The sequence below is a fragment of the Sander vitreus genome, chromosome 14 (genome assembly GCF_031162955.1).
Source record: "Sander vitreus isolate 19-12246 chromosome 14, sanVit1, whole genome shotgun sequence".
NCBI lineage: Eukaryota > Metazoa > Chordata > Actinopteri > Perciformes > Percidae > Sander > Sander vitreus.
Genome location: NC_135868.1, coordinates 30,176,721 through 30,203,074, shown reverse-complemented (window position 1 = coordinate 30,203,074; position 26,354 = coordinate 30,176,721). Strand labels below are relative to the sequence as shown.

General features: G+C 41.0%; 1 protein-coding gene across 1 annotated transcript in view; it reads left to right on the top strand.

Annotated features, from left to right (window-relative positions):
- thsd7aa (thrombospondin, type I, domain containing 7Aa) overlaps positions 1-26,354 on the top strand; it is a 192,683-nt gene that overhangs the window by 87,618 nt on the left and 78,711 nt on the right. The window contains exons 6-7 of the mRNA XM_078267643.1: positions 10,364-10,519; positions 18,114-18,317. Coding sequence (XP_078123769.1) covers positions 10,364-10,519; positions 18,114-18,317 — 360 coding nt within the window. The remainder of the gene's footprint in view (positions 1-10,363; positions 10,520-18,113; positions 18,318-26,354) is intronic.

Sequence of the window (26,354 nt, the reverse complement as noted above, 5' to 3'; positions counted from 1 at the left end):
TTACTGCTGACAGCTTCATGCTACATTCTCAAATGGAGTGTTTTTTGATCACCATAAGCAGCTTTTTATCCCCCATGGTGGCACATATTTCTCATTTTCTTCTGAAGATAACCATGTCTTTTGAATGTTGCCGAGTGGGAAAAAAGGAAGTTGTTTCAGCTGTTTTTCCTGTATTGGTTTCCGATCAATGTGAAATCCAATTGGGGAGCAAACTGACATGCTTTATAACAGCTGTGCCACTGTGATCCTCAGCTGGAAAGGAACTGGGAGTCAGGTTATTAATGGAAGGTGGCACGTGGCAGCGCAGGTTCCTAATTTAGCGGCTGGAAGCGCAGCACAGGCAAGACTAGACCATCTGGCACAAAGATTCCAGAGCAAGGTGAGTCTGTGTGGAGGCTTGCATTAATCAGGCTTTGTTATGGTTGTAAAGAGCTGCTCAGACTTGCCAAGGAGGGAGGAGAACAAAATGGCCATTGTTCTCCTAAAGTTCTGCAGATTAAAAGGTTTTTTATAAGAAATGGGATGTCTGACTGTTCAATAGTACTTGGACATGTTAGAATTAAAAGTCATCAACAGGTAATTTAGATGATCTAATTCAGCACCTGTTAGTGCAGTGGCATATTTGCTAACCATGTGTTTAATACCCCCCAGTTGTAAGTTGTAGCTCGTTAGAATGATATGGCATTTTCATAGCTAGTACTGACAATTTGTTAGTTGATATTCCCTGCCAATATTGTCAGCATTTTCCATATACCGTCATTTTACTTTATTTTACAGAAAACTTCAATGAAGAAATAAGACATAGTTAAAAAAATAGTCCTTTATTCAATCGAAAGTCACAAAATGACAACCGAGTACTGAAAGGTTTTGCCATAAACTGAAATGACTGGCTTCTCTCCTGTATAACTAACAGTTACACCGTTACTTATTCCATATATATGGTGGAAAGAGTCTCTTCACTCATAGAACCATGGTTACAAAGTAACCAAGTGTTTTCTGGCAGTAGTTGAGACCGTTGAGACCAAATGTTTTGTACTTGAATTTGTCATTGTACAATAGACACATTGATTACGTTCTAAAGCACAAATAAATTACCATCAAACACTCAACAGATGAGTTTTGTGAAGACAGATGCTCTTTTCTCCTCCTCTGCATTTTATTCATAAACAAGGAAGTAAGCTACTCTAGTATCGATTTATGACCATTATGGGACAAATGGAGAACATTTCTCTTTGTTTAATATCATTAAAAGTAAAGTTGGGTTTTGCTGTCCGCTTCCTGACTCATTTTAACAGAGAAAGAGAGTGGTCTGCGCGAGACAGCGCCACGGTCAACTGCACACTGCAGACGCATGTGTGTCTCGGCCAAGAGGGGGGGGGAGAGAGAGAGAGAGAGAGAGAGAGCAAGAGCGAGAGAGAGAGAGAGAGAGAGAGAGAGAGAGAGAGAGAGAGAGAGAGAGAGAGAGAGAGCAAAAGTAAACTCAGAGTCAACTTTGGAGATCTTGTATGCTAATTTCAAGGCTGCTGCTCTGCACTTGTGAACTGATATCGCAAGACACTTTTTACCTCATCATGTTTAATCTCGCGAGATCTCGTGCAGACGAGATCTCCTCACACCTCTAACATTTACAGTAATGACTTTGATGATCTCCAGACTTAAGACCACCTGAAGGTTGACATTTTTGCTTCAATTGTGAATGTCAAAACTATTATATGGATTGCCAATATTTTGGTTTCTGACCAAATACCAGCTAAATTAATCCCATTCTGTTTATCCTCAGCTGTACGTTGTGTTTAAGGCTAACTTGCAATGCTATGGAGAAAAGTGGGCAACTACCCAAAGGCTCCAGGGCTGTATAATATACAGGGAGGACATGTCTTTGTAGTGATACTTGGTAGATGCCAGCTAAAAGTATACCTATTTTTGGGTGGGGGCAGTAGGTGATTTATTAAAGGGGTGATAGAATGCAAAACCAAGTTTACCTTGTCATAGTTGAATGACAAGAGTTCGGTGGGTAACATGGACATACAGAGAACCTCAAAGTCGTTTGACATCCCTTTCCTCTGCAAATCTCACAATTTGAAACTGCCTCTGAAAATGGGCGAATCCCAACGAAGCTCATAGTTGATGTAAACTCGGTGGCTGTACCTTATTTGGCTCTGGTCTGTACCTTTGTCAATTCAATTCAATTTAATTCAGTTTTATTTATAGTATCAAATCACAACAACAGTTATCTCGAGACACTTTGCAGCTAGAGTAGGTCTAGACCACACTCTGTAATTTACAAAGCCCCAACTATTACAGTGATTGCCTCAAGAGCAAGCATTAGCAGTAGCTATTGCGACAGTGGCGAGGAAAAACTTCCTTTTAGGAAGAAACCTTGGACAGACCCAGACTCTTGGTAGGCGGTGTCTGACGGCACTGGTTGGGGGTGTGATGAACAGTGGCAATAATAGTCATAATAAAGATAGTGGAACAGTGACCACAATGGTAGTCGTAGTAGTTCATGTCATAGTAGGGCACAGCAGGGCGCTATGGGGTGTAGTGTGGCACAGCAGAGCATGGGTGGACATGGCAGGACGCAGCAGGATGCAGCCGGACACTGCAGGGAATCGCAGAGCGTAGCAGGGTGTAGCAGGTCCCTAGCGACAGCTGCACCCAAGACCCAGGTCTTGGTGCCACCCTATTCCAAAGCGATATTCTGGGTGGAGAAGAAACATAAGGACTCCGGGGAGTAAAGTCCCCAGAGCTAGGTTAGTAACAAGCATTTCTGGGACTATGATGGACACAAAAGGAAACAAGTGAAAGAAAGAAGAGAGAGCAGCTCATTGTGTCCTTGGAAGGAAGGAACTTCCCCAGCAGTCTAGAGTTATAATAGCATAACTAAGAGAGGCAGGCTAAAGAGAGGTGCCGGATCGGGCTTGAACTCTCCCCTGCCGGAACGGGCTGTACTCGCCTGCCTCCCTCTACTCTCACTATATTATTGCTTATATGATAGATAAATCTGATGACAATGAAGAGAAGCAGGTGGGCCAGGTTAGGCGGACGTTGCAACTCCTCATTCCCTAACTTGACGACTATGAAGAGAAGCAGGTGGGCCAGGTTAGATGGACGCTGCAATTCCTCACTCCCTTACGTGGCGACTATGAAGAGAAGCAGGTGGGGCGGGTTAGGCGGACGCTGCAACTACTCACTCCCTAACTATGAGCTTTATCAAAGAGGATGGTTTTCAGTTTATTCTTAAATGTGGTGACGGTGTCTGCCCCCCAAACCCAAATTGGGAGCTGGTTCCACAAGAGAGGAGCCTGGTAGCTGAAGGCTTTGGCTCTCATTCTACTTTTAGAGACTCTAGGAACCACAAGTAGCTCTGAGTTCTGGGAGCGCAGTGCTCTAGTGGGACAATAAGGTACTAAGAGCTCCTCAAGATATGATGGTGCTTGACCATTTAGAGCTTTCTAGGTCAGGAGAAGGATTTTAAATTCAATCCTGAATTTTACAGGAAGCCAGTGCAAAGAAGCTAATACAGGAGAAATATGATCTCTTTTCTTAGTTCTTGTCAGAACATGCGCTGTAGCATTCTGGCTCAGCTGGAGAGTCTTAAGGGACTTATTTGAGCAACCTGATAGTAAAGAATTACAGTAGTCCAGCCTGGAAGTAATGAATGCATGGACTAATTTTTCAGCATCGTTTTGAGATAGGATGTTCCTGATTTTGGCAATGTTACGAAGATTAAAAAAGGCTGTTCTTGAGGTTTGTTTTAAGTGGGCCTTAAAGGACAAATCCTGATCAAAAATAACTCCTAGATTTCTGGCAGTAGTGCTGGAGGCCAGGGCAATACCATCTAGGGTAGCTATATCTTTAGATAACAAAGTTCAGAGGTGCTTGAGTCCCAGCACAATAACTTCAGTTTTGTTTGAGTTTAACATCAGAAAATTGTGGGTCATCCAGGATTTTATATCTTTAATGCATGCTTTAAGTTTAGCTAACTGACCGCTTTCGTCTGGCTTAATTGACAGGTATAATTGGGTGTCGTCTGCGTAACAGTGAAAGTTAATTGAGTGTTTCCTAATAATATTGCCAAGAGGAAGCATATATAAGGAGAAAAGAATTGGTCCAAGCACTGAGCCTTGAGGAACGCCATGGCTGACTTTAGCGTACTTGGAGGATTTATCGTTAATATTAACTAATTGGGATCGCTCAGAGAAGTAGGACTTAAACCAGCTTAGTGCGATTCCTTTAATACCAACTAAGTGTTCCAGTCTCTGTACCAGGATGGTATGGTCAATAGTGTCGAATGCAGCACTAAGGTCCAATAAGACAAGTATGGAAACAAGTCCTTTGTCAGCAGCAGTTAGAAGGTCGTTAGTGATTTTCACCAGTGCCGTCTCTGTGCTATGATGCATTCTAAATCCTGACTGAAAATCTTCAAATAGACTATTTCTATGTAGAAAGTCACATAACTGATTAACGACTACTTTCTCAAGGATCTTGGAGAGAAAGGGAAGGTTAGATGTAGGTCTATAGTTGGCTAAGACCTCGGGATCGAGGGTGGGTTTTTTCAGAATAGGTTTTATCACAGCTACTTTAAATGACTGCGGTACATAACCTGTTAATATAGACATATTGATCGTGTCTAATAATGTGGTGTTTACCACGGATAGTACTCTTTAAGTAGCCTCGTTGGAATGGGGTCTAGGAGACAGGTAGTTGGCTTAGCTGAAGAGACCTTTAACATTAATTGTTGAAGGTCTATAGGAAAAAAGCAGTCTAAGTATCTATCGGGTCGTGTCGTTCTCTCCAGCCCCCCTGCACCCAATAGAATTTTATCTCTAATTGTTATAATTTTATCATTGAAGAAGGTCATGAAGTCATCACTGCTCAGAGCTATAGGAATAGATAGCTCAATAGAGCTGTGACTATCAGTCAGCCTGGCTACAGTGCTGAAAAGAAACCTTGGGTTGTTCTTATTTTCTTCTATTAGTGTTGAGTAATAGTCTGATCTGGCATTTCTGAGGGCCCTCAGACTATTTCAGACTATCTTGCCAATCTACACGAGATTCTTCCAGTTTGGTGGAGCGCCATTTAGTTTTCGTGAGATTTGTTTTAATTTGTGAGTTTGGGAGTTATACCAAGGTGCTAGTTTCCTTTGCATCGCCATCTTCTTTTTCTTCTTTTTTTGAGCAACCGAGTCTAAAGTAATCCATAGGCAGGCCGTAGCACCGTCTACAAAGTTATCAATTTGGGAGGGGCTAAAGTTAACATAAGGGTCCTCTGTTTTATTAAGGCATGACATTGAGTTAAATTTAGCTATAGCACTGTCAGATAGGCATCTAGTGTAGAAACTTTTATTTAATTTCGTATAGTCTGGTAGTAGGAATTCGAAAGTTATTAAAAAATGGTCTGATAATAAAGGATTCTGCGGAAATACTATTAAATCTTAAATTTTCATATTCTAGCACAAGGTCGAGGGTGTGGTTAAAACAGTGTGTGGCCTTATGCACACTCTGACTGAAGCCAATTGAATCTAGCAGTGAATTGAAAGCAATACTAAGGCTATTGCTGTCAACGTCCATATGGATATTAAAATCACCTACAATAAGTACTTTGTCTGATTGAAGGACTACACATGACAAAAACTCCGAGAATTCAGATAAAAATTCAGAATATGGACCTGGTGCTCGGTAAACAACAACAAATATAATTGGCTGTACTGTTTTCCATACCGGATATTGAAGATTAAGAACAAGACTTTCAAACGAGTTATAATTTAGTTTAGGATTAATTAACAGGCTTGAATCAAATATGGCTGCAACTCCCCCTCCTCGGCCTGAGCCTCGTGGAATTTGAGTGTTATTATGACTGGGAGGAGTGGCTTCATTTAGACTAACATATTCTTCATGGCCCAGCCAGGTTTCAGTGAGGCAGAGTAAATCAATTTGGTTATCTGATATCAAATTGTTTACCAATATTGCTTTAGAAGACAGAGATCTAATATTTAATAGTGAACATTTGATTATCCTATTCTGTTCTATCCTTGCAGTGGTTGTTTTAATTCCAATTAGGTTGTTAAGTATAGCACCTCTTTTGTTAGCGTTTGATTTAATCGGTCTCAGGACAGATACTATGGTTATGGGATTATAAATGGACAGTTGCTCAAAATGAGGTACAGAGGAGCGTGTAGCGCTGTGCCTCCGATTACTGATATTACTGATTCTTACTGGAATGATATAGCTGGTCTGTAGGTTAGCAGAGTTATTTGTAAAGGAGTGAGAGCTTATGGGAGAATATAACTGGGAAGTACGCTTGTGCGTTTGTTTACGAGGTGCAAACAGTCATTTGAAGGTTTGCGTCTGCACGGCGAGCCCCAACATTTACATAGCTACAGACCACTGGTCTGAGGCCAGCTGGTGTTCTAAATGTAGGTCAAGTAGATCTCACACACTAGTTTAGCTGCGAGCTGTGCATTTCCACGGGAATTATAAAGAAGAAAGTTTGGAAGTTTTTCAAGGATATTGAAAATGAACCACAGTCGTAAATGCAGTGTTCCAGGCTGTACAGGGAATGCTGGCACTTTTCACAGGTAAGCGGTAGTTAGTGGTTCAGTTACCCCAGAAAACATGACATGGAGTTCCGTCAGGTCAGCCGCAGTAACTGTGAGTGTGGCAGGCATTTTCCCTGATATTAATATTGTACTAATATTTATATTGCAATGTAAATAATACACTTAACCAGTAGCCTAGTGGAGTGGCAATCGGGAGAGTCTGAGGACGTAGTGCAGTTAGGACGGTAGTGTTTTGAGGACGTGAGGGCCGGTCGCTGCCCACTGGTGAAACTGTGCAGCCTCTGCTTAACCCGTACGGCTGCAGCAGCAGGCATCATTAGACTCACACACTGTCACATACTGTTAACGTTACCAATAGACTTTGCGCAGAGGACTTGCAATGGGCGGTGCACTGCTGGAGCTGCTGCTGGAGCTACTGCTGCTGCTGGAGCTACTGCTGCTGGAGCTACTGCTGCTGCTGCTGGAGCTGCTGGAGCTGCTGCTGGAGCTGCTGCTGCTACTCTCTGTCTGTGGGCTTCACTCTCCACTTAATGTCCCCGCGCTGAGACACTGAACTAGTGGAGCTTTTTTATGTCCCAAGGGTAATTTTACAACAACGCCAGTTGTAATGAAAGTGTCGAAACTTTTCATGTGTGCGCTACACACTGGAGGATGACTAAACTGTAACTAAACTGTGTCTCTGGTGCTTTGTACAGTAACATTAGTTGATGAGTTTAGCGACTTTTTTTACAAAAGCGACTAGCAACAAATCTGGCGACTTTCTGTAGAAAAGACACCAGTATTGTCGAGCATGCAAGGAATTTCTCTCCTGTGGCCGCCAAAACAGTCTGTTCTGTGAGGAGCAGAGGAGCCAGCGCCGTATGCTGGGAGGAGCAGCCCCTCCCTTCTCTCTTCATATGCAGCAACAATGCCTTGTTGTAAACCAACCAATCAGCACGCAGCTCATCTAAAAATTCATGAGCATACCATATAAGGGAGAAAACCTCTTGTTTCACTCTAGGGCTATTTCACAGGTTGCATTAGGGAGCATAGAACAGCACCCGGGCCATTTTCAGCCCAACCAATGTTACATACCATATTAGGAGACCTTAAGGAACAGTGTGAAATACCCTATATAATCACCCCTTTAATTTATAACAGAGAGGACTAGCAAAGCGCCCCAAGAATGACTCTTTTGGTTCTGTTTTTTTTTAAATAATAAAATCTTGGGCAGGTAGTATCCAGCACTGGTTGGTTTTTAAGTGATAGGTTTCAAAAGGAGTGCAACAACATTTTGCCATGCTAATTAGAAAAAGCATATACTCAGGGTTTTTCGTGTATAGAAGAAGTTTTGGTGCCCTCCAAAGAGGTTTCAGCCAGCGCCAAGGGAAATAAATCCAAAATAACCAAAATAAGAAGATAATTGAGAATAAAAACAGCAATTCAAATCCTCTCTGAATGTGTTTAATACCAATTTACCAAACGGTTGAATAAACAGAACAAAAATACGAGCGCTATAAGGATCTCAGTTTTACTGTCCAGAGTCTCCCGGCGAACTTAACGGTAGTATTAATCAGTTTTGTTAATTTACTCAAGCATAATAAACATTTTTGTTTATGAAATGGTCAGAAATAACAGGAAAATGCATAGATTTATGTCAAATAAGGTAACACAGACTTACTATCATGTGTAGTCACCCCCAAAGGCCCATGCTGAGTCAGGAAAAACCCTGTCACTCGCTTGACTGTTGGTGTGCTGACGTTAGCATTCAGCTCTAAGCACCGTTTACACTCCTAATTACCGGGTATCTTGAATGCCTTGCATTTTTCTGCTGTCTCTTAAGGATGTGGGAATTTCCTTCAGTGACAGCCTTAAAATATTATAGTTGTGTTAAAATATTCTTAAACAGCTAATCGCAAAGACCCTTGCAAAGTGCTGGGTATGCAGGTTCAGTGGAGGCATACCCAAACACATATAGAAGCACGGGTAGGGTATAGTGGAATATTCAGAGGAGTGTGGTAATTAATCACTGTCTTCAGCCAGTCAGATTACAGTCCTTATACATTTTACACAGCTGTGCCAGTCACAGTATGGCCTGACAGAGATGATTCATGAAATAGAGGGCAGGGTGCAGAAAGTAGAAAAATAATAATATTGTTCTGAAGGTTCAGAATTTCAATATGATAACATGTGACACCACAGGTCTGCAGCCAGAGGTAGATGGCTTTTAAAGTTTAATTTGTTGAGAGTTTTGCACATTTTGATTTTGCAGTCCTGTCAATCCCTTCCCACCACAAGCTCTTTACTTTTACTTCCGAACCATACCAAGGAGGGCACCAAGCCATTAATTCCAAGGTTCTAAAACGTTAAAACACAACTGGCAGTTTTTTGTAAAGCTATAGTGGATAGTTTCTGTCTCCCCCATGAGGAATTCTAAGTAATGACAACAACACTGTCGTCGCGTCAACATGATACAAGCCTTCTGTGATTGACTTTGTAACAACTCATTGAGCAATGGCTTGAAGGTAACGGACGTTCATTAATATCAAAAAGTTACGCACTAAAGCTTTAATACTAACGTTGATGCCTCTAAAAGGACATGGATAACCTGTGTCCTACAGTTAGCTCTTACTTGTGAGAGCATCTTGATTTATAACTGACATTTGGTTTAATTAATAGTCCATTTGATGGTAATACAATGGTAATGACGTGATGTTTTTCAGTCCCCTGGCGCAATATTAGTACTCATGTTGCATGGGAATTGTACAGGTCCAATTTCCAGGTTCCATTCTGAGGTTCCAGGTTCCAGTTGTTATTGTTCTCTACATGAATACATGTTTAGCAACTGTAAAGAAAAGCACATCAAACTATGTAAAATCATTAGAAAATGATATGATGTTAATGCATTTGACATATCAAGCGTTCATGTGTTACGGGGGTACTCAAGGGCATACCACATGTATACATATTTAAGCGACACTATTAAAGGACGCACCTTTGGCCAAGTGGAGGCAATTTGCATGTGAATGAGGCTCAGTCCTGTCGTGGCACAGCGAGAATGATTCATCAGCCTGATGACCTTGCAGAGAGTCACCTACAGCTGTTTGCAGCTGAGGTCCACTGAGAATCAGGCCAAATTGAAGACTGGCCTGCTGTGCTGGGAAGAAAAAAAACCTTTGTTGTTTCAAAGTTGTCTGGTTTTGGGAGATGTGGGGTTTGGGGGTGGGTGCTATAAATAAAATAGTAGACTGTTTGCAAAATGCTTGGCTTTGATGTTGAGGATTTGTTTCTGGGTGATATGGGATTCTAAAGGCAGGGGTATAGGAGACCTTAAAGACCAACTTATGTAATTTAAAAAAAAAATGTCTACACATTTTCATGTCTTTGTGGTTTGTTCTGTTCTATGCAGATTTCACATAACTTTGAAGATTAGAGTTGAAATTATGTTGCCCCTGCACAGTATATATGAATGCTCTTCTCTACAGCTTTGAAACTGAATGGAAGATCCTGATGTATAAGTTAGAAACTCATATGGTATATATATATATAATAATAATATGGTCAACATCTAAGCAACCTGAGTTAATTCCCTGAGTGTGATTCACATGTCAAACAGTGTTTGTCAGATTATTAATGACAAGAACTGTGACAACTCATTCTGGACGATTTGTGGATTTTCATGTTTAATGTCCCTATAGTTTTTTGTTCACTTTCATTTTACGGTATTTTGTTACTGTGAAAAAAAAGTTAGATCACATAACATCATTTTTACAATGTTGTACAGTACAGTGCGTTACATAGCTCTTGTCTTTGTCTCCAAAGCAGTGCGACCAATGGACAGTGATCTGTGTCTGGGTATCTCCCCAAACACCACCCAGCTCTGCCATATCAGCTGTCCTGTTGAGTGTGAGGTGTCTTCGTGGAGTGCCTGGGGACCCTGCACCTATGAAAACTGCCAGGACCAGGCAGCCAAAAAAGGTAAGAATTCAATGTAAGAATATTGTCTCATAAAGTAGTTAATGGAATTCTATAGGGATCTCTGATGTAGGGCCTTGTTTTCTCAAAACTGGGCCCATGTGATTTCATACCAACGGATGGATAAAGATCTAAATTGCCTTTTGCATAGACACAACCTCAGACTACATCTACACTACTACATTTCTTTTAAAAACAAATATCTTTTGCCATGTTTACACCTCACGTCCCACGTTTTGGGGTTGCTTAGTAGCCTGGTTGGGCACAAACAGAGACCTTTGACTCTTATTGGTTAGGTAGGCTTAAGGCCCTGACCAGTGTTGGGCAAGTTACTTCCAAAATGTAATACATTATAGATTACTAGTTACTGTAATTTGTGAGTAATTAGTTATATTACAATATTACTGTCTCTGAATTGTAATGCTTGACACTACTTTTGCGTTACTTTTGAGTTACTTTTACCAAAATAACAGCAAAAGCAGGCTATGACTTGGCAGGTAGCTTGCGAATTTCACCACCAGATCAACAGTCTCTCTATCCACTTTAATCATTTATTTATTCATAATATTTAGTATTATTAATCTGAATCTGCAAAGGCAGCTAAACAATAAATAGTGAAGTAAAAGGTAGGCTACAATTATAGGCCTACTTGACTCAGAATTGTAGGAGAAGTATAAAGTAGGAGAAAAAATAAAAATAGCCTACTCAATTAAAGTATCTACCTTATTGTATTGACCGCTAATAAATGTAATGCTAATACTTACGTTTAGCAAGCCAGACAATAATTGCAGACATGTTTGTATCTGCCAGTTGTTCAGACACACGGCTGTCCGCGCTGACGGCCATTACCTGTTGGGAGATGTTGTCTGTACCGTCTCTAGTTCTGGCTCTGACCAGCTCTGACAGTGTAATATATCCATCTAGGTCTACGTATTACCATCTCACAAATGTAGAATCAGTCTCTGTAGTCATCTCAACCGTCCAATCCCAGCAAGAGGAAAAGTAACTCTTTTACTCGCTGACTTTTTTTTCTGCCGAAATGTTTCGCAGTGAAATCTTAAAAAAAGAAAAAAACACTTAATTTCGAGTTACAGTGTGTTTTATCTTGCGTTACTGAGATTGTAACGGGTATAATATTACAGAATTGTTGTTAGTAATGCGTTTTGTTACTGCGTTATAGCAAAAAGGAATACATTACTGTACTGTTACTTTTGTAGCGCGTTACTCCCAACACTGGCCCTGACACACCACGCATAAGACGGGAAAGAAGTAGTGGCGATGAAGCCCAACTCTGGCCTGGCTCGCCTTCACGTCGCCTGGGTGTTGGCCAAAAAGTTGCACATTGCACCAAAAAGACTACAGTATACTATAGTTTTTAGTTTTACAGTTTTACTTTAGCTAGCCTGCTTTCTAGGGGGCTCAGCACCAACCACGGTGCAGAGGGAGAGAGGAAGAGAGGTCTCCAGTGTTTAGATGAAGTTTTACAGTTTACAATGTGTAGTAAACATAGTTTCAAAATACATGCTTATGTTGAAATAAATAGTTAGGTATCTCAGTGTATGTTTGCCCATATGGACATAATGTTCAAAAAAATAGATATTCCAATAGTTAGAACCTCTGTGTTTTTTTAGAAGGGACAATCGAACGTCATGTTTGGCCAGTTTTGATAGCCCTATGTGTATCGGATTAATCAGATTAGATTAAGATTCAAAATGAGATGAGCCTTCTGTCCCCTGTTGACTTCAGTCGTTTGCTTGCTTTCTTCACTAGCGCTTTTCTTGTTGTGCACCAATTCGCTTAAGCTAGCCAATAAGATGGATTCCTCTCTGCCAAAAAATGCAGATGAGGGCCGCTAAAACTCTTGTGAGTTTTTATCTCAAAATGCCGCTTAAAAATTAAAATGCAGTAGTGTAAATGTAGCCTCAGTTTCACCATCCCTTCTTTAGTGCAAGCATGCTCACTTGAATCCAGAAAATAACAAATAAGCAAACAATAAAAATGGACTAACGGATAAAAATTGCATAATGACTGGCTACCACTGGCTTTGTGTCGACATAACGATGTGACTGAAGGCTTTTCCTATCTTAAATTTGATCAATTTTATCTGTGTTTGTCTAGGAGGTGTTTTACCTCACCTGGTGTGTTTCAGTGTGGGCCACCATTGGCACATAGTAGCTCAACCAATGGCACACTAGCAATAAGTGTGCAAGAGAGGGTTTTTTTGGGTTTTTTTTGGATCTGCACGCCAAATGACCACTTTGACGGCCATTGGCAGGAACAAAACCTGTTATTTACGGTAGTTTGATTGACTTTTTCCCCATCTGCATTCCGCAAAAACCCGCCCTACTCTGCCTCTGATTGGCTAGTACCCGTTGCCTTCTTCACAGAAGGTGGCGCGAAGGAAAGTAGTGGTAGTAGTTGTAGTAACCCTAAAGGAGCGGGCTCAGTAGATGATGGCAGGCTTAATGCTGATGGCACACTGATTAACAAGAACATTTTAAAATGGCACTTCACATTAAAACGGTTGCCGACCCATTCTTTAGTGTATGGCACTATGTCAAGTTAATCATGTGATAAATAAGTTCGTGGAATTTCCTACCTTATGTCTCTCCTGTTGAACTGACTTTTGGTACCTGAACAATACTGATGATGTTCCAATCCTCCTGATTTTTTTAGGGGAATTTGCTGTCAGTTGCTGAACGTACTATATACTGAATATTGCTTATATGTACAGTACATCCCACATTTGTACATGCAGGTCTTATTATGTACAAATGCAACTAAACATACCTCACTCTGCGATTTCACCTTATGTGTTTCTGGATGTATCTTCTATTGTACAATGTTAGTATTAATCATTAAATATCAAACTTTTATTGGTAACAAAGTCAAAATCCTGGCCTTGTGACAGCAGCAGAGGAGGGCAAAAGGTTGGAGTGGGAGCCAAAATGGTCATCTTCTCTGCCTATTTGTAGGCTGTTGTAGCAGGTTGTGCTAGTCCATGAGTGGGGTTGACGTGGTTGCTGCTTCAGCCCTTAATTATCCCTGGAACAGCGGCGTCTGCCATGACTAATGCATGTTGACTCTGCCTTAATGAAGCGCCTCAAATGAAAAGGACGCGCTTGATATTCTCATTCATGCATCTTAATGATGGATCCGCTTCCTCATTTTCTCACTACTCTACTTCTGTTCTTGCTGTCGTCTGCTGTACATAATGGAAATAATGTGAGCCTGAACACACACACACACCCACACCCAAACATGCACGCACTCAGTCGCGCACGCATACATGCACGCACACACACACACACACACACACACACACACACACACACACACACACACACACACACACATACACACACATCCTCAAGTGTGTGTACCCTGGTTCTCATTATCCAGAAAGATATGGACTAAAAATGGGTCCTCCTGGCTTCAAATCTCTTTATCCACCTGAGATGGAATCAGATGGGAATCAGTTGGTTGTGATTATAACACATCAGTTTGCAGAATGTTAGTTTGTACTGTATGATCCACTGTATGCAGAGGAATGCACTCCTTTCTAGTATTTAACCAACAGTTTGGGCTAATTGTGATTTCTCCCACCAGTATTGCAACTGAGATTTACATAACATTCATGTTTAACTCTAGGCAGGTATCATCCACATTGTATTACAATAAAATAAGTTTGTTTCAAGCATAAACACATGTCACACACTCATCAACTTTTCTTTTCTCCATGAAAAGAATTAGATAAAGTCAAAACTCTTGTATTGATTCTCTTTGTGTAAGACATCACATATGGATGATATATTTGGCATTACTCAATAGTTTTTAAGTAATAAATAAATTATAATAACTGTAATCATGACATTGAATGTGCTGTTATATTTATTGCTAACAGTTAAGTGCCCACTTCAGTTTTGATGACCCCTAATAATACACATTCTATGCTGTATCTGGTCAAGCTTTAGATTGGGTAACAATAATATGATAGGCTCAAAGGTGCACAAATGGTAACACTTTATTAAGACTGACATCACACTCTCATAACCATGACATAACACAGGTCATAAGCATGAAGGAGTTATTAAGTCAATTGAGTCTATAAGTGTCACTGAGTAAATGATGACACTTTTATGCAAAATGTGCATTGTTTGATCTTATCAGCTTGACTCAAGCAAGCTGATGGCGTCACCTGCGACTTAGGCTACATTTACATTGCTACGTTTTGGTTTTTAAGCGGAGTTTTGAGCCAAAAGCGATCGCCGTGTACACTAGTGTTTTCAGCTCCAGTAGAAGAACTAATCTCCCTCTAAACTAACACGCCCAAACAGCATGAATATTCTCGTAAGCTGGGTGTACATGCGTGCGCCGTTGCTGGTAGTTAGTAGCTTAGTCTCAGAGAAGGAGACATCATGACTGATCAGGCGGTGAAACATTGGCGTCAGTGTCGCTGTTGCCAAAGGTCTCCGTTTGCAGCTGTTGAGACAGCAAGACAACCCCGCAGATTCCAAACCAAAACAGAAGTCAGAAGTGTTTTTAAATTTCTCCGGTTTAGGGGCTCGTAAACGCCGGAGCAGCGTGAATGCGAGGTGTAAACATAGAAAAATATATACATTTTTAAACCAAAACGGAGCAATGTAAATGTAGCCTTAGCTTGTCAAGTCTCCAGAGGCTTGTTTTAGAATGAGAGGGCTGCATCTGTTTCAACAGCCAATAGAGAAGTCAGCTTTTAAAGTCAGCTATTAGACTGTAGAGATAAAATGATCCATAATTCATTTTATGTCTATGTTACAAACTGTCACTTGGTCGAAATGTTAGACTAGAATCTAACATTCAGAGTGTTAGACGGCGGCTCAACAGCGTTAGAACAAAACATTCAATCACATAAACGAAACATTTTCGCCAATTTATCACTAAAAATGCAACTGTAGCAAGCATCTCACTATCACTAACGTTATCCACATTCATTTAGACGCAACAATTGATATATCCAGGTTGCTGGTCAGGTTTTAGAATGTTGCAGACTGTTGCAAGTAGTTAAAAGTTTCAACTCGTCTTGGTCACTTTGGTCTGAACTGGGCTTTATGACAACTTGACATTAACCATGAAAATATAACCTGTCAATGTCTTTGTTAGACAACTTGACATTAAGCAAGCCAACATAACATACATACATACATATGTCATAGCAGGCCTAATTATCAGACTTAATGTATGCTAGACTTCTTTTTATTGATTTTAGTTTCACTTTTTACACGATTTACCCACATATCTCGCATAAAACATTTATTCAGTTGAAGGTGAATGTTTTTTTGATTATGTGGTATTAGATTGGGACTCTATCATTCTCTGACTGTAATGCTGTACGGAATCTGGGTGTCATTTTTGACCAATCTATGTGTTTGGATTATTGCAATGTACTGTACACTTGCTTAAACAAATCTTCCTTGGACAAACTGCAAGTCGTACAGAATGCAGCAGCAAGACTTTTATCTAAGACCAGCAGGAGGTCGCACATTACTGCTGTGCTTAAGGCTCTCCATTGGCTACCGATTGGTTTTAGAGTGCATTTTAACATTTTAACCATTACCTATAGAGCCTTACATGGTGAAGCTCCCTTGTACATCCAGGAACTACTGCACGCACACACTCCTGGTCGCTCTCTGAGGTCTTCAAGCCAAGAACTTTTAACTGTTCCCAGAACACGTTTTAAAACAAGAGGTGATTGTGCATTTTCTGTGGTGGCCCCAGGGCTCTGGCTCTGGAACTCTCTCCCTTTAGCCTTGAGAGCTTTGGATTCTGTGGAAACCTTTAGAAAACACCTGAACACTCATCTTTTTAGACAAGCATTTAATTAGCCATATAGCTTGTTTTTTCGTTTCACTGTAAAGCACTTTGTGACCCCTCTTGTCTGTGAAATGTCCATCCATCCATCTTCATCCGCTTATCCGGGGTCGGGTCGCGGGGGTAGCAGCTCCAGCAGGGGACCCCAAACTTCCCTTTCCCGGGCCACATTAACCAGCTCCGACTGGGGGATCCCGAGGCGTTCCCAGGCCAGGTTAGAGATATAATCCCTCCACCTAGTCCTGTGCTATATAAATAAAGTTTACTTACTTACTTACTTACTTACATCTCAACAACAAATCTGTTAGAGAATGAGACCTAGTTAAAGCTATGAGCTCCAAAGTTTAAAGCTACATAAAAGACAGGGAATCACATCTTTTTTTCACGCTCCTGTTGCGTTCGTTAACCCCCCCGATGTAGCACAAGTAGACACAACACTTGCTTTCCGTACATATTTTGAGCCCCCTGAACAGTAATTTTGTACCTCTTTTGGGGAGTGGGTCGTCTTTCATATGTTTTGAGGGGGACAAATCTACCTCTTCTAAATATTGGGGGGGGCATATCCCCTGCATCCCTCCTGAAATCTACACCTATGGTCAGCTTCCAACCTAATTAATTTGTAGTGAAATTATCAGATGACACTGCTATCTTCAGTTTACATTCAAGCAATTCCAACATCACCAGCTATAACGCTGACGTGGACAGGTTCGTGGACTGGATCATTTGCACATTAATGCAAAGCTGAATAAATTGTGTTAGATCCCAGTCCAATTGGAGATCACAGTTCTGTACACACAATTAGCCAGTGAATAACTATTTTGACACTGTTAATGATGTATCATGGCTTTTGCGATTTCACAATTTGAAATTGTGGTGTTATTTAAAAACAATTGACAGTACTCTTTTTTTTGCAAAGTATTTCGTCCGTTGCCTCTTCTTGAGAATTACTGCACAGCCTTGGTATCATGAGCTGATATCCTGTACACAACAGGTCAGTAAGCCTCTAGCTCTGACAACTGCCTGTGATGTGTTGCTATCTTGCAGCCATGCCATTCATAATATACCCTGCAGATAGCAAGTGAGTGATGTCTGATAGAATTCCCTGAACCCCAAGCCTCATCTCCCTTATTACCCCCCCCCTCCTAGAGAAAACCTCCATCAAAGGGTCTAGACACATAGCGGTACATGTTCTGCCGACCTGTCTGATTAAATACTGTTTTTTGAGGGGAAACGAGAGACACAGATAAAAAGGAAAAGGATCCTGCTGTCTCCACCTGAGGCCTGCAGGCACTCCAGGACTCTGCTGCCTTATCAGGCTGGAGCAGGAGTGTGGATTAGGGGGTGGGTGACCTTGGCTGGGCTGAAGTTAACATTCCCCCTTCATAGGACCTGGGTCATGGAATCCCATGCCCTTGGGCAGAGGAAACGACACACATGAGAACAAACCCCAGCTGAATTAATTACTGTAATGAGAGGAGAATAAAAACATTAATTATGTGAAGTTTGTCTTGGAATCTCTGTCAACGTCAGGCTTAATGGACTGTCACATTAAATGCAATATTACAGTTATCATCAAAGGCACACTGTGACCACGGAGCGAAGTTAATGTGCTTTTGGTTCCAAATTATATTTTGTCAAATTGCAGCAAGTTTTTGCTTAGCAGATCACAGACGGGTGGAATGTGGCTGATTAGCGTGGGGCTGGTTTGTGTTCATTTACTTCATTAGCTTCCTGTTGTTCCCAACAGGCTTCAAACTGAGGAAGAGGAAGATCGCCAATGAGCCAACAGGAGGGACGGGCAACTGCCCCCACCTGGTGGAAGCAATACCATGTGAAGACCCCAGCTGCTACGACTGGCTGGTGGTTAAACTGGAGGAGTGCATCCCTGATAATGAGAGGGAATGTGGACCAGGGACCCAGATCCCACAAGTACAGTGTGTCAACAGTGATGGTGAGTAGACACATGACTTTACAATGAAGCAGCTTTTAGAATTACCGTGGTGTTTTTGCACCCTCAAACAAAATCAAGACAAATGCACATTTGCGCAAAATAGTAAACTGGCCCATAGTGCATCAATTGATGCCCATAGCACATGCTTTTCTAAAGCGTTGATACATCCAGATGTTGGGAAATTGGACAGCAGCATACATGTGTTGATGCACATCAACTTGTGATGATGCACATTAGGTAAAACCTGGTGTGCAGACTCACATAGAAAACAACCAGTGTGGGTGTGTGACTAGCATCATGCATTGATGGTGTGTGTTGCCCCTAACAGTGTGGGTATTACTGATTGACTGGTGTGGTGCCGGCAGAAATGCAGGCATTGAACAGGACCGTTGTGGTGAAGTGGGAGCTGAGCAGGAAGGCAGAGCTTCCGATTTACAAGTTGATCCTCGTTCTAACCCTCATGTACGGTCATGAGCTTTGGGTAGTGACCGAAAGAATCAGATCGTCCATACAAATAGCCGAAAACTGAGTTTTTTCCATAAGGTGGCTGGACTCACACTTAGAAAATAGGGTAAGGAGCTCAGCGTAGAGCCACTGCTCCTTTTTGAAAGGAGTCAATCAGAGTGGTTCAGGCATCTGATCAGGATGCTTCCTGGGCACTTTTCTTTGGAGGTTTTTAGTCTCTGGCTTGAGTTTCCTCTCAATGTGAGGATTGGCTGCTTTTCTCCCTTTGATGTCATTCGTAAATTGAACACTTTGAATTTTAGACTGTTGGTTGGACAAAACAAAACATCTGATGACATTGGGCCTCATTCACCAAAAAGTTTTTTCTTAAATTCTATCTTAAGAAAGTTCCTAAGAAAAGTCCACATCTGATTCATGATGTGTTCTTCAACAGCAGAATTGTTTGCAGGTGTGTTCTTAGAATGATGAATCCTAATGTCTTCGTAAATTGAAAGCGTGTGCCCGTTGCTTCTATTTAGCATAAGTAAACGCCCCGTTAATTCTCATAAAAGGGCATGAGATGGCAGGGCCGTGTGAAATGTCCAAAAGACGTGGTAAAGACTGTGGAGGCCTCGACTCCAAAAGAAAGAAAAACTTGAAGTGGAGGTACTGCTGCAAGAAGTTAGCGAAAAACGAGACATCATATTTAGTAGCGTCAGCAATTACTCATGAAGTGAACGCTGTATCTGGAGAAGGGCGCAGATATAGGCCTGGCACAATTCATACACAATGGCAATATACAGTAAGGTGCTTTACAAATGAGCAGAAGTGTAAGTGTAGTGTGTATTTATTAAAACAAACAGACATTCATTCATGTGTAAAATAATGAAAATAATTAGTTACAAAATTATTACATTTTAAATTAGAACAGACGGAAACGGTATAACTACTTATTTTAGTGGGGTTTAAGAACAAATTTGTTATTAAGAAGGTTTGGTGAATGAGGCCCATTGTCTTGTGGTCGGAAATTGAGACTTTTTAATTTCTTTGGGACATTTTAGACAAAAATATGAATTGGGATTCTGTTGACTAAAACTACATGGTTAAGTTGAGTGAAAATGGCAATGCATCACTTTGGAAACAGGACATCGACAAAAAAAATCTATACTTAAGTTCCCAGCTGGAGTTTGCTCAGTTGTCATGGAGATACCTCAGTTTTGATCAAGCATGGAACTTGGCACAACTTAGCAGCAGCAGTATCCCATTGACAAAATTTACTGATAAATAATATAAAAGGAAATCTAAAAATATTGGTTAGTTGCAGCCCTATAATGTAATTTTTGATGTTTTGTTTTCTGTCCAGTCCATATTGGCAATTCTTTCTTCAGTATTATAAGTCCCACTAAAAAGCAACAACAATAGCAGTTTGATCAGAATTTTTATGAAACTAAGCAGGAAATGCATTACAACAGTAAATGTCCCAGCATTCATGAAGAGGCTCTGTCTGTTGAACCCATTAGCTAATTGCCAGATAACTGTTGCTGTTTCTGCATTGTTTGGAGATTATGTTCAATGTGTCATGGGTCAGTTTACTCAGCTCTGATTGCTGCAGTCACTTGGCCTCTCTTTGAACCACCACTTTGGGCCCTCTAGCCTTGGCTCACTACCTAACATTGTAATTGCTGTATATGTTGTAGGGAGATATCCCTCTATTGTGTGTGCTATTCTAAGCAATTTCATTGTGTTCCTGAGTGTGTGTGTGTGTGTGTGTGTGTGTGTGTGTGTGTGTGTGTGTGCGTGTGTGTGTGTGTAGCTTCTCTCACCTGGGTTCGAAAACAGGCGAATGGCCAAAACTGTGCTGGAAGAGAATGTGAGGCACCATGAGAGCTGGCACTGCCTTAAGCACTCTCACTCATGCACACACGCACACACACACACACACACACACACACCTACCTGCTATCTTGTTCATACCTCAGGCAGTTCAATACATTCTTTCCTTTCTAGACAGTAGCATCACATCAGTAACACTGTTTAGCATTAAAAAGAGCAGCGTTTTTTGCACATGTTGCTCTTTGCCTCTGTGTCACAAAGGCAGATTCCTTTACTTGTCTTTTGAAGCCATGCACACCTACTGACAGTGTTGGCGAAACTACTTTGAAAGTCACACAAGCATCCAGTTTCTTTACATGGGAAGAAGTTAAACAACAACAAAGCTTCCCTCTAGAAATCTAGAGTTAGGTGGTGGTGGCAGAAAACAAATCTGTACTACTGTTACTGAGTAAAATTCTTGTATGCTTTGCAATTTCTCCTTCTCCTTCTCCTTCTCCGTCTGCTTCTCCTTCTCCTTTTCCTTCTCCGTCTCCTTCTCCTTCTCCGTCTGCTTCTCCTTCTCCTTTTCCTTCTCCGTCTCCTTCTCCTTCTCCGTCTGCTTCTCCTTCTCCTTTTCCTTCTCCGTCTCCTTCTCCTTCTCCGTCTGCTTCTCCTTCTCCGTCTCCTTCTCCGTCTCCTTCTCCTTCTCCGTCTCCTTCTCCGTCTCCTCCTTCTCCTTCTCCGTCTCCTTCTCCATCTCCTTCTCCGTCTCCGTCTCCTTCTCCTTCTCCTTCTCCGTCTCCTCCTTCTCCTTCTCCTTCTTCTTCTCCGTCTTCTTTTCCTTCTCCGTCTCCTTCTCCGTCTCCTCCTTCTCCTTCTCTTTCTTCTTCTCCATCTCCTTTTCCTTCTCGTCTCCTTCTCCGTTTCCTTCTCCGTCTCCTTCTCCTTCTCCGTCTCCGTCTCCATCTCCTTCTCCTTCTCCTTCTCCGTCTCCGTCTCCTTCTCCTTCTCCGTCTTCTTCTCCTTCTCCTTCTCCTTCTCCGTCTCCGTCTCCTTCTCCTTCTCTGTCTCCTTCTCCGTCTCCTTCTCCTTCTCGTCTCCTTCTTCTTCTCCGTCTCCGTCTCCATCTCCTTCTCCTTCTCCGTCTCCTTCTCCTTCTCCGTCTTCTTCTCCTTCTCCTTCTCCGTCTCCTTCTCCTTCTCCTTCTCCTTCTCCTTCTCCTTCTCTGTCTCCTTCTCCGTCTCCTTCTCCTTCTCGTCTCCTTCTTCTTCTCCGTCTCCTTCTCCGTCTCCTTCTCCTTCTCCTTCTCCTTCTCCTTCTCCTTCTCCATCTCCTTCTCGTCATCTCCTTCCCAGCATGTTTCTCCTTTTCGGCGTGTTTCTCCGCTTGCTCAGCTCTTAAAACATGGCCTGTTCACTGCTCCACAGGTGAGTCACATCAATGCTAATTAAGCACAGGGGTAAAGGAAGGTGAAGTAACGGCACACAGCACAAATCAAAACACTACAAAATAAAAGCATGCCTGGCCCAAAGCAAGAAAACAAAACAAACCATGCAAACATAAATTGAATCAATAATTAAAGCACAGAAAATAAATTCACATGCAAAACAGATGACAAATCAGGAATAAATAAAGCACAGCAAACCAAAACATACTTGCACAAAACAATAAGCAAACACAAAAAGCAAGCAAACCAGGAGTAACAGTGTTGAAAACCCCTGGGCTGGCTATACAAATAAACTTGGCCTAAACTGAATTGTCGTGTGTGATAATGGGGAGAGGATATATAACAGAAACCAGATTACAGAAACATTTTCATAATGATCGGGTGTGTCATTTACATAACAATAAATCATTTGTAAGTTTGAGAACAGCAAATGCAGTGTGCAGTATCTACCAGCCTTAATGGTGCATTATATACCAAGTGCCACAGGGTCCAATTAAAAGTTAAATCAAATTAAATCAAACTTCCAGAGTTTCTACTTATAGCAGTGAAAGGAATAATATGTCATTGAAAAGTTACTTCGGGTAGGAACATAAAAAAACTGGGATTATGGGAAAACATTTTTGTCTTTGATTTCTGTTTATTTTTGTTAATCAAATTGGCCTAAATCAAAGAGATGCTTCAGCCCAACATTCCACCACTCTCACATATACTCTAAGGCAGTCTATGAGAACTGATGAATAAATAAAAACGATTGAAAACAAAAAAATCAAGCTAAAAAGAAAACAATAAAGATGATATAAGCTGGTACAACACACAGCAGCTATAGATGAGTGAGATGTGTACAGCTTTGTTTTCATATCATTCCATTAGTCAGAGAACTGAAGTATATAGGAACTCCCTTTTTATTAGTGAATCAATTATGACCTAAATATTGTCTTCATATATCCCTTTTTCCTTTTTCAAAATTATTTGTGTACATACATATGTGTGTGTGTGTGTGTGTGTGTGTGTGTGTGTATGTGTGTGTGTGTGTGTGTGTGTGTGTGTGTGTGTGTGTGTGTGTGTGTGTGTGTGTGTGTGTGTGTGTGTGTGTGTGTGTGTGTGTGTGTGTGTGTGTGTGTGTGTGTGTGTGTGTGTGTGTGTGTGTGTGTGTGTGTGTGTGTGTGTGTGTGTGTGTGTGTGTGTGTGTGTGTGTGCGTGTGTGAGAGAGTGTGAGTGTGAGTGTGAGTGTGTTTGGGAATATGGCAATTATGAGTAGATTCCTTAACCATAACACAGTAGCTGCTAATGAGGGCTCTGGGGGGAGAGAGAGAGAGAGAGAGAGAGAGAGAGAGAGAGAGAGAGAGAGAGAGAGAGAGAGAGCGAGAGCAAGAGAGTGAGAGAGGGGTTGTACATACAGATTCCATGTTATACTCATAATCAAGGCCCGCATTCACAGGCTGCAGTGCTCCATGTTGTTGCGGTGGCAGTGATTACCATCTTCCTCATTCCAAACTGACTTGCTCTTTACATTAATTATCCGTCTTAATTTAGTCGTTTCCTCCTGAAAAATCAAAGTAAAGCTGCCCTTGAAAGATAATTTATCATGAAGCAGTAGGACATATGAACACTGCTGAGACCTTTATTATAGTTGTCATTTTTCTAACATTCAGATCCACGGTCTGTGGTGAAGCATGGCAGACACATAGAACAAGCTGTTTGCTGGAGTTCATCCACTGGTGTTCTTATCGGTGAGGAAGACATAGCTGAATGTTACAGCTACAGGCGACAATATGGTAGCTGCAGCTCAACTCTAGACATTTAATTATGGGAGAAAGGAGGACATTTTAGTACAAGTGGACTCTCATAATTCACATGTTCAAAGTGACACATTTTCTACTTTTTTAATATTTTACAGATACGGTAGCGTTATGCACATATAGTATGCTGGAAAGTGTGGTGCTGTTTATATTCATGAGTCTAAACTTTACAAGAAAAAACTTCTAATAGTTGAACTGCTTTTAAACTATGTAATCTACAGAGGTTGGGGTGGGATTTGTGTTTCTCGTCAATAAAATTTGCATTTCATGTTTTTCATTCCCTATGATCAGGCCAAGCCCAATCTCTGACACTGGCTGGGACCACAGCCTGGTTTGAACTGCTCTGGTTCTGGAATTTTCCCCGTTTAATATATCCACTGACGTTTCTGAAAGAGTTTTAGGCCTGGAACTAAACCAAGCAGCTACGAGATGAATTGTAACTATAAAACATTTGATAAAGCGCAAAAAAATAATTAGAAAATGGCAAGAAAGGCAAAGGTACAAGACTGTGTACATAAATGATCATGTCGATCGAGACTTCAGTGGTAGCAGCTCACTAGCCATTTGCAGGTGCGGTTAACATTTCCATGGTAACAATGAGCTCCACCACCCAGAGGTGTCGCTGTTACGCTTAAGATTGTGGGCAGTGTAGAACTTCTGCATGACCCATAATTTAGATTTTTTGTATTTTCAACGGATATCCGACCCTCATTAACCGAAAATTCACTGTTAACTGACAACGGCGTCCCTTACTTACTTTTTTTTTTTTTTTTTTACATTTTTGTATTAATGAAATTGTTTTTAACTAATTAATCAGTCAAAATTGTTATTGTCGGTTAACGGTTAAACGGTAATCATTAACATCCCTAGGCAGAGCCACACCAAACACACACACACACACACACACACACACACACACACACACACACACACACACACACACAAAGTGAATAATAATATGAATAAAAAACGAATTGCGAGGGGAATGCAAAACATAATGTAGGTAAAGGCAAAGTAGTTCAGAAAAAAACTACTGTAACCTTTCAAGGCTATGCTGGTTTCTAACAGGTGGCAGTGTATATGAAATAGCCTAATTAGCTCAGTTAGGCTAACGTTTTGTTAAAGCTGCAGAGTCGTAGCATGAATGATTTGTAATCCATTTCCCAAACTTTGGATTTGACACAGTTGCTGTGGTACCACATAAAGGACATTGTGCTGCTTATGTATACTTTATGTCTTTTGTGAATGAACGAGAATATATCCTACATTCAGATATGCATGACTCCATCTTATACCTATTTTCATCTATCCCTCTTTTCCTTGGGGCACTCTTTATTATCTGGATTAAATCACTGGTGAATACATCCAGGTAAGTAGTTTCAGTTCCAGCCATAAAGAAAAAAAACCTCTTCAAGGTGACCTCATCTTCATCTTTCTTTCTTCCTTGCTCTTCTTTTATCTTCTGAAAGGCACTCAGCTAAAGAGGTGTAGACTTCCTTTTATGGAACCCTGTTGAATCAGACTTATTGGTAAATTAGATTCACACAGTCAGCTTGGATTTAGTTTGCCTTTCTTCCCCATTACCTCTGACTGCATGAATGCAATCTCCCCCGAATGTGGCAGAATTGAATAGAGGAGATGTTAGCCTCCGTCTGTTACATTTCCATCAACAGAGGTTCAGACAGCAGTTTGACTTGTCTGATGTATGTAATGGTGAAAAGAAAATTGTCCCTTTGATCGCTTCAACTGCTTGCTGAGCTCAGGGCGAACTCATATCACTTCAGCTTCTCAGATCTGTGAGTTTAGCAGAATGATTTTGAACACCATGTGGAACGGGAGAAAAGGAAGGTGCTTTTTCTGAAACTCTTCCTTCCTGCTTTACTACAAGGCCTCTTTTGATTTGACTTTAAACTACACTGAAAATCTTTCATTTACCCAAAAGTGAAGCATTATTTTGTAACTCTCTGGGAGGTAGTAATTCAGCCTGTTCCTGGAATGCATCTTACCTGCTTATGTCATACTGTAGCAGCTGATGTGGAAGATTATAGGACACCTAAACCCCATCATAAATGACAACCTTTTGCAATTTTTTAACTAACAAAGAGCCAACTAGGATCAAACTGTATATATATCTGTTTTAATAAATATGTTTGGAGTCACTATGTAGGTTTTGCTCCTTTTAGTCAATGCTGTTTTCCAGTAGCCTAGCAACTTCATGTGATGTGTGTATAATGATGTTCCCTCTGTTTGAAATAAACCAACGCTGACTGAAAGTCATGCATTCTTTTGCCTTACCTTTATGGAAAATGTATAACATACTATATTATTCAATTTTGATATAGTGTAAAACTGTACAACACATAGGTATCATCCTCTGGGAACCATGAATATCCACCACAATGTACTGTATGGCAGACTGTCCAGAGTAAGATATGTACTGGACCAAAGAAGTGAATGGACTCGAAAAGGATCTCAAAGATGACCAAACTCAACATGTTCAGTGTGCATTGTGCTTTTGTACAGTCCCTCCTAGCT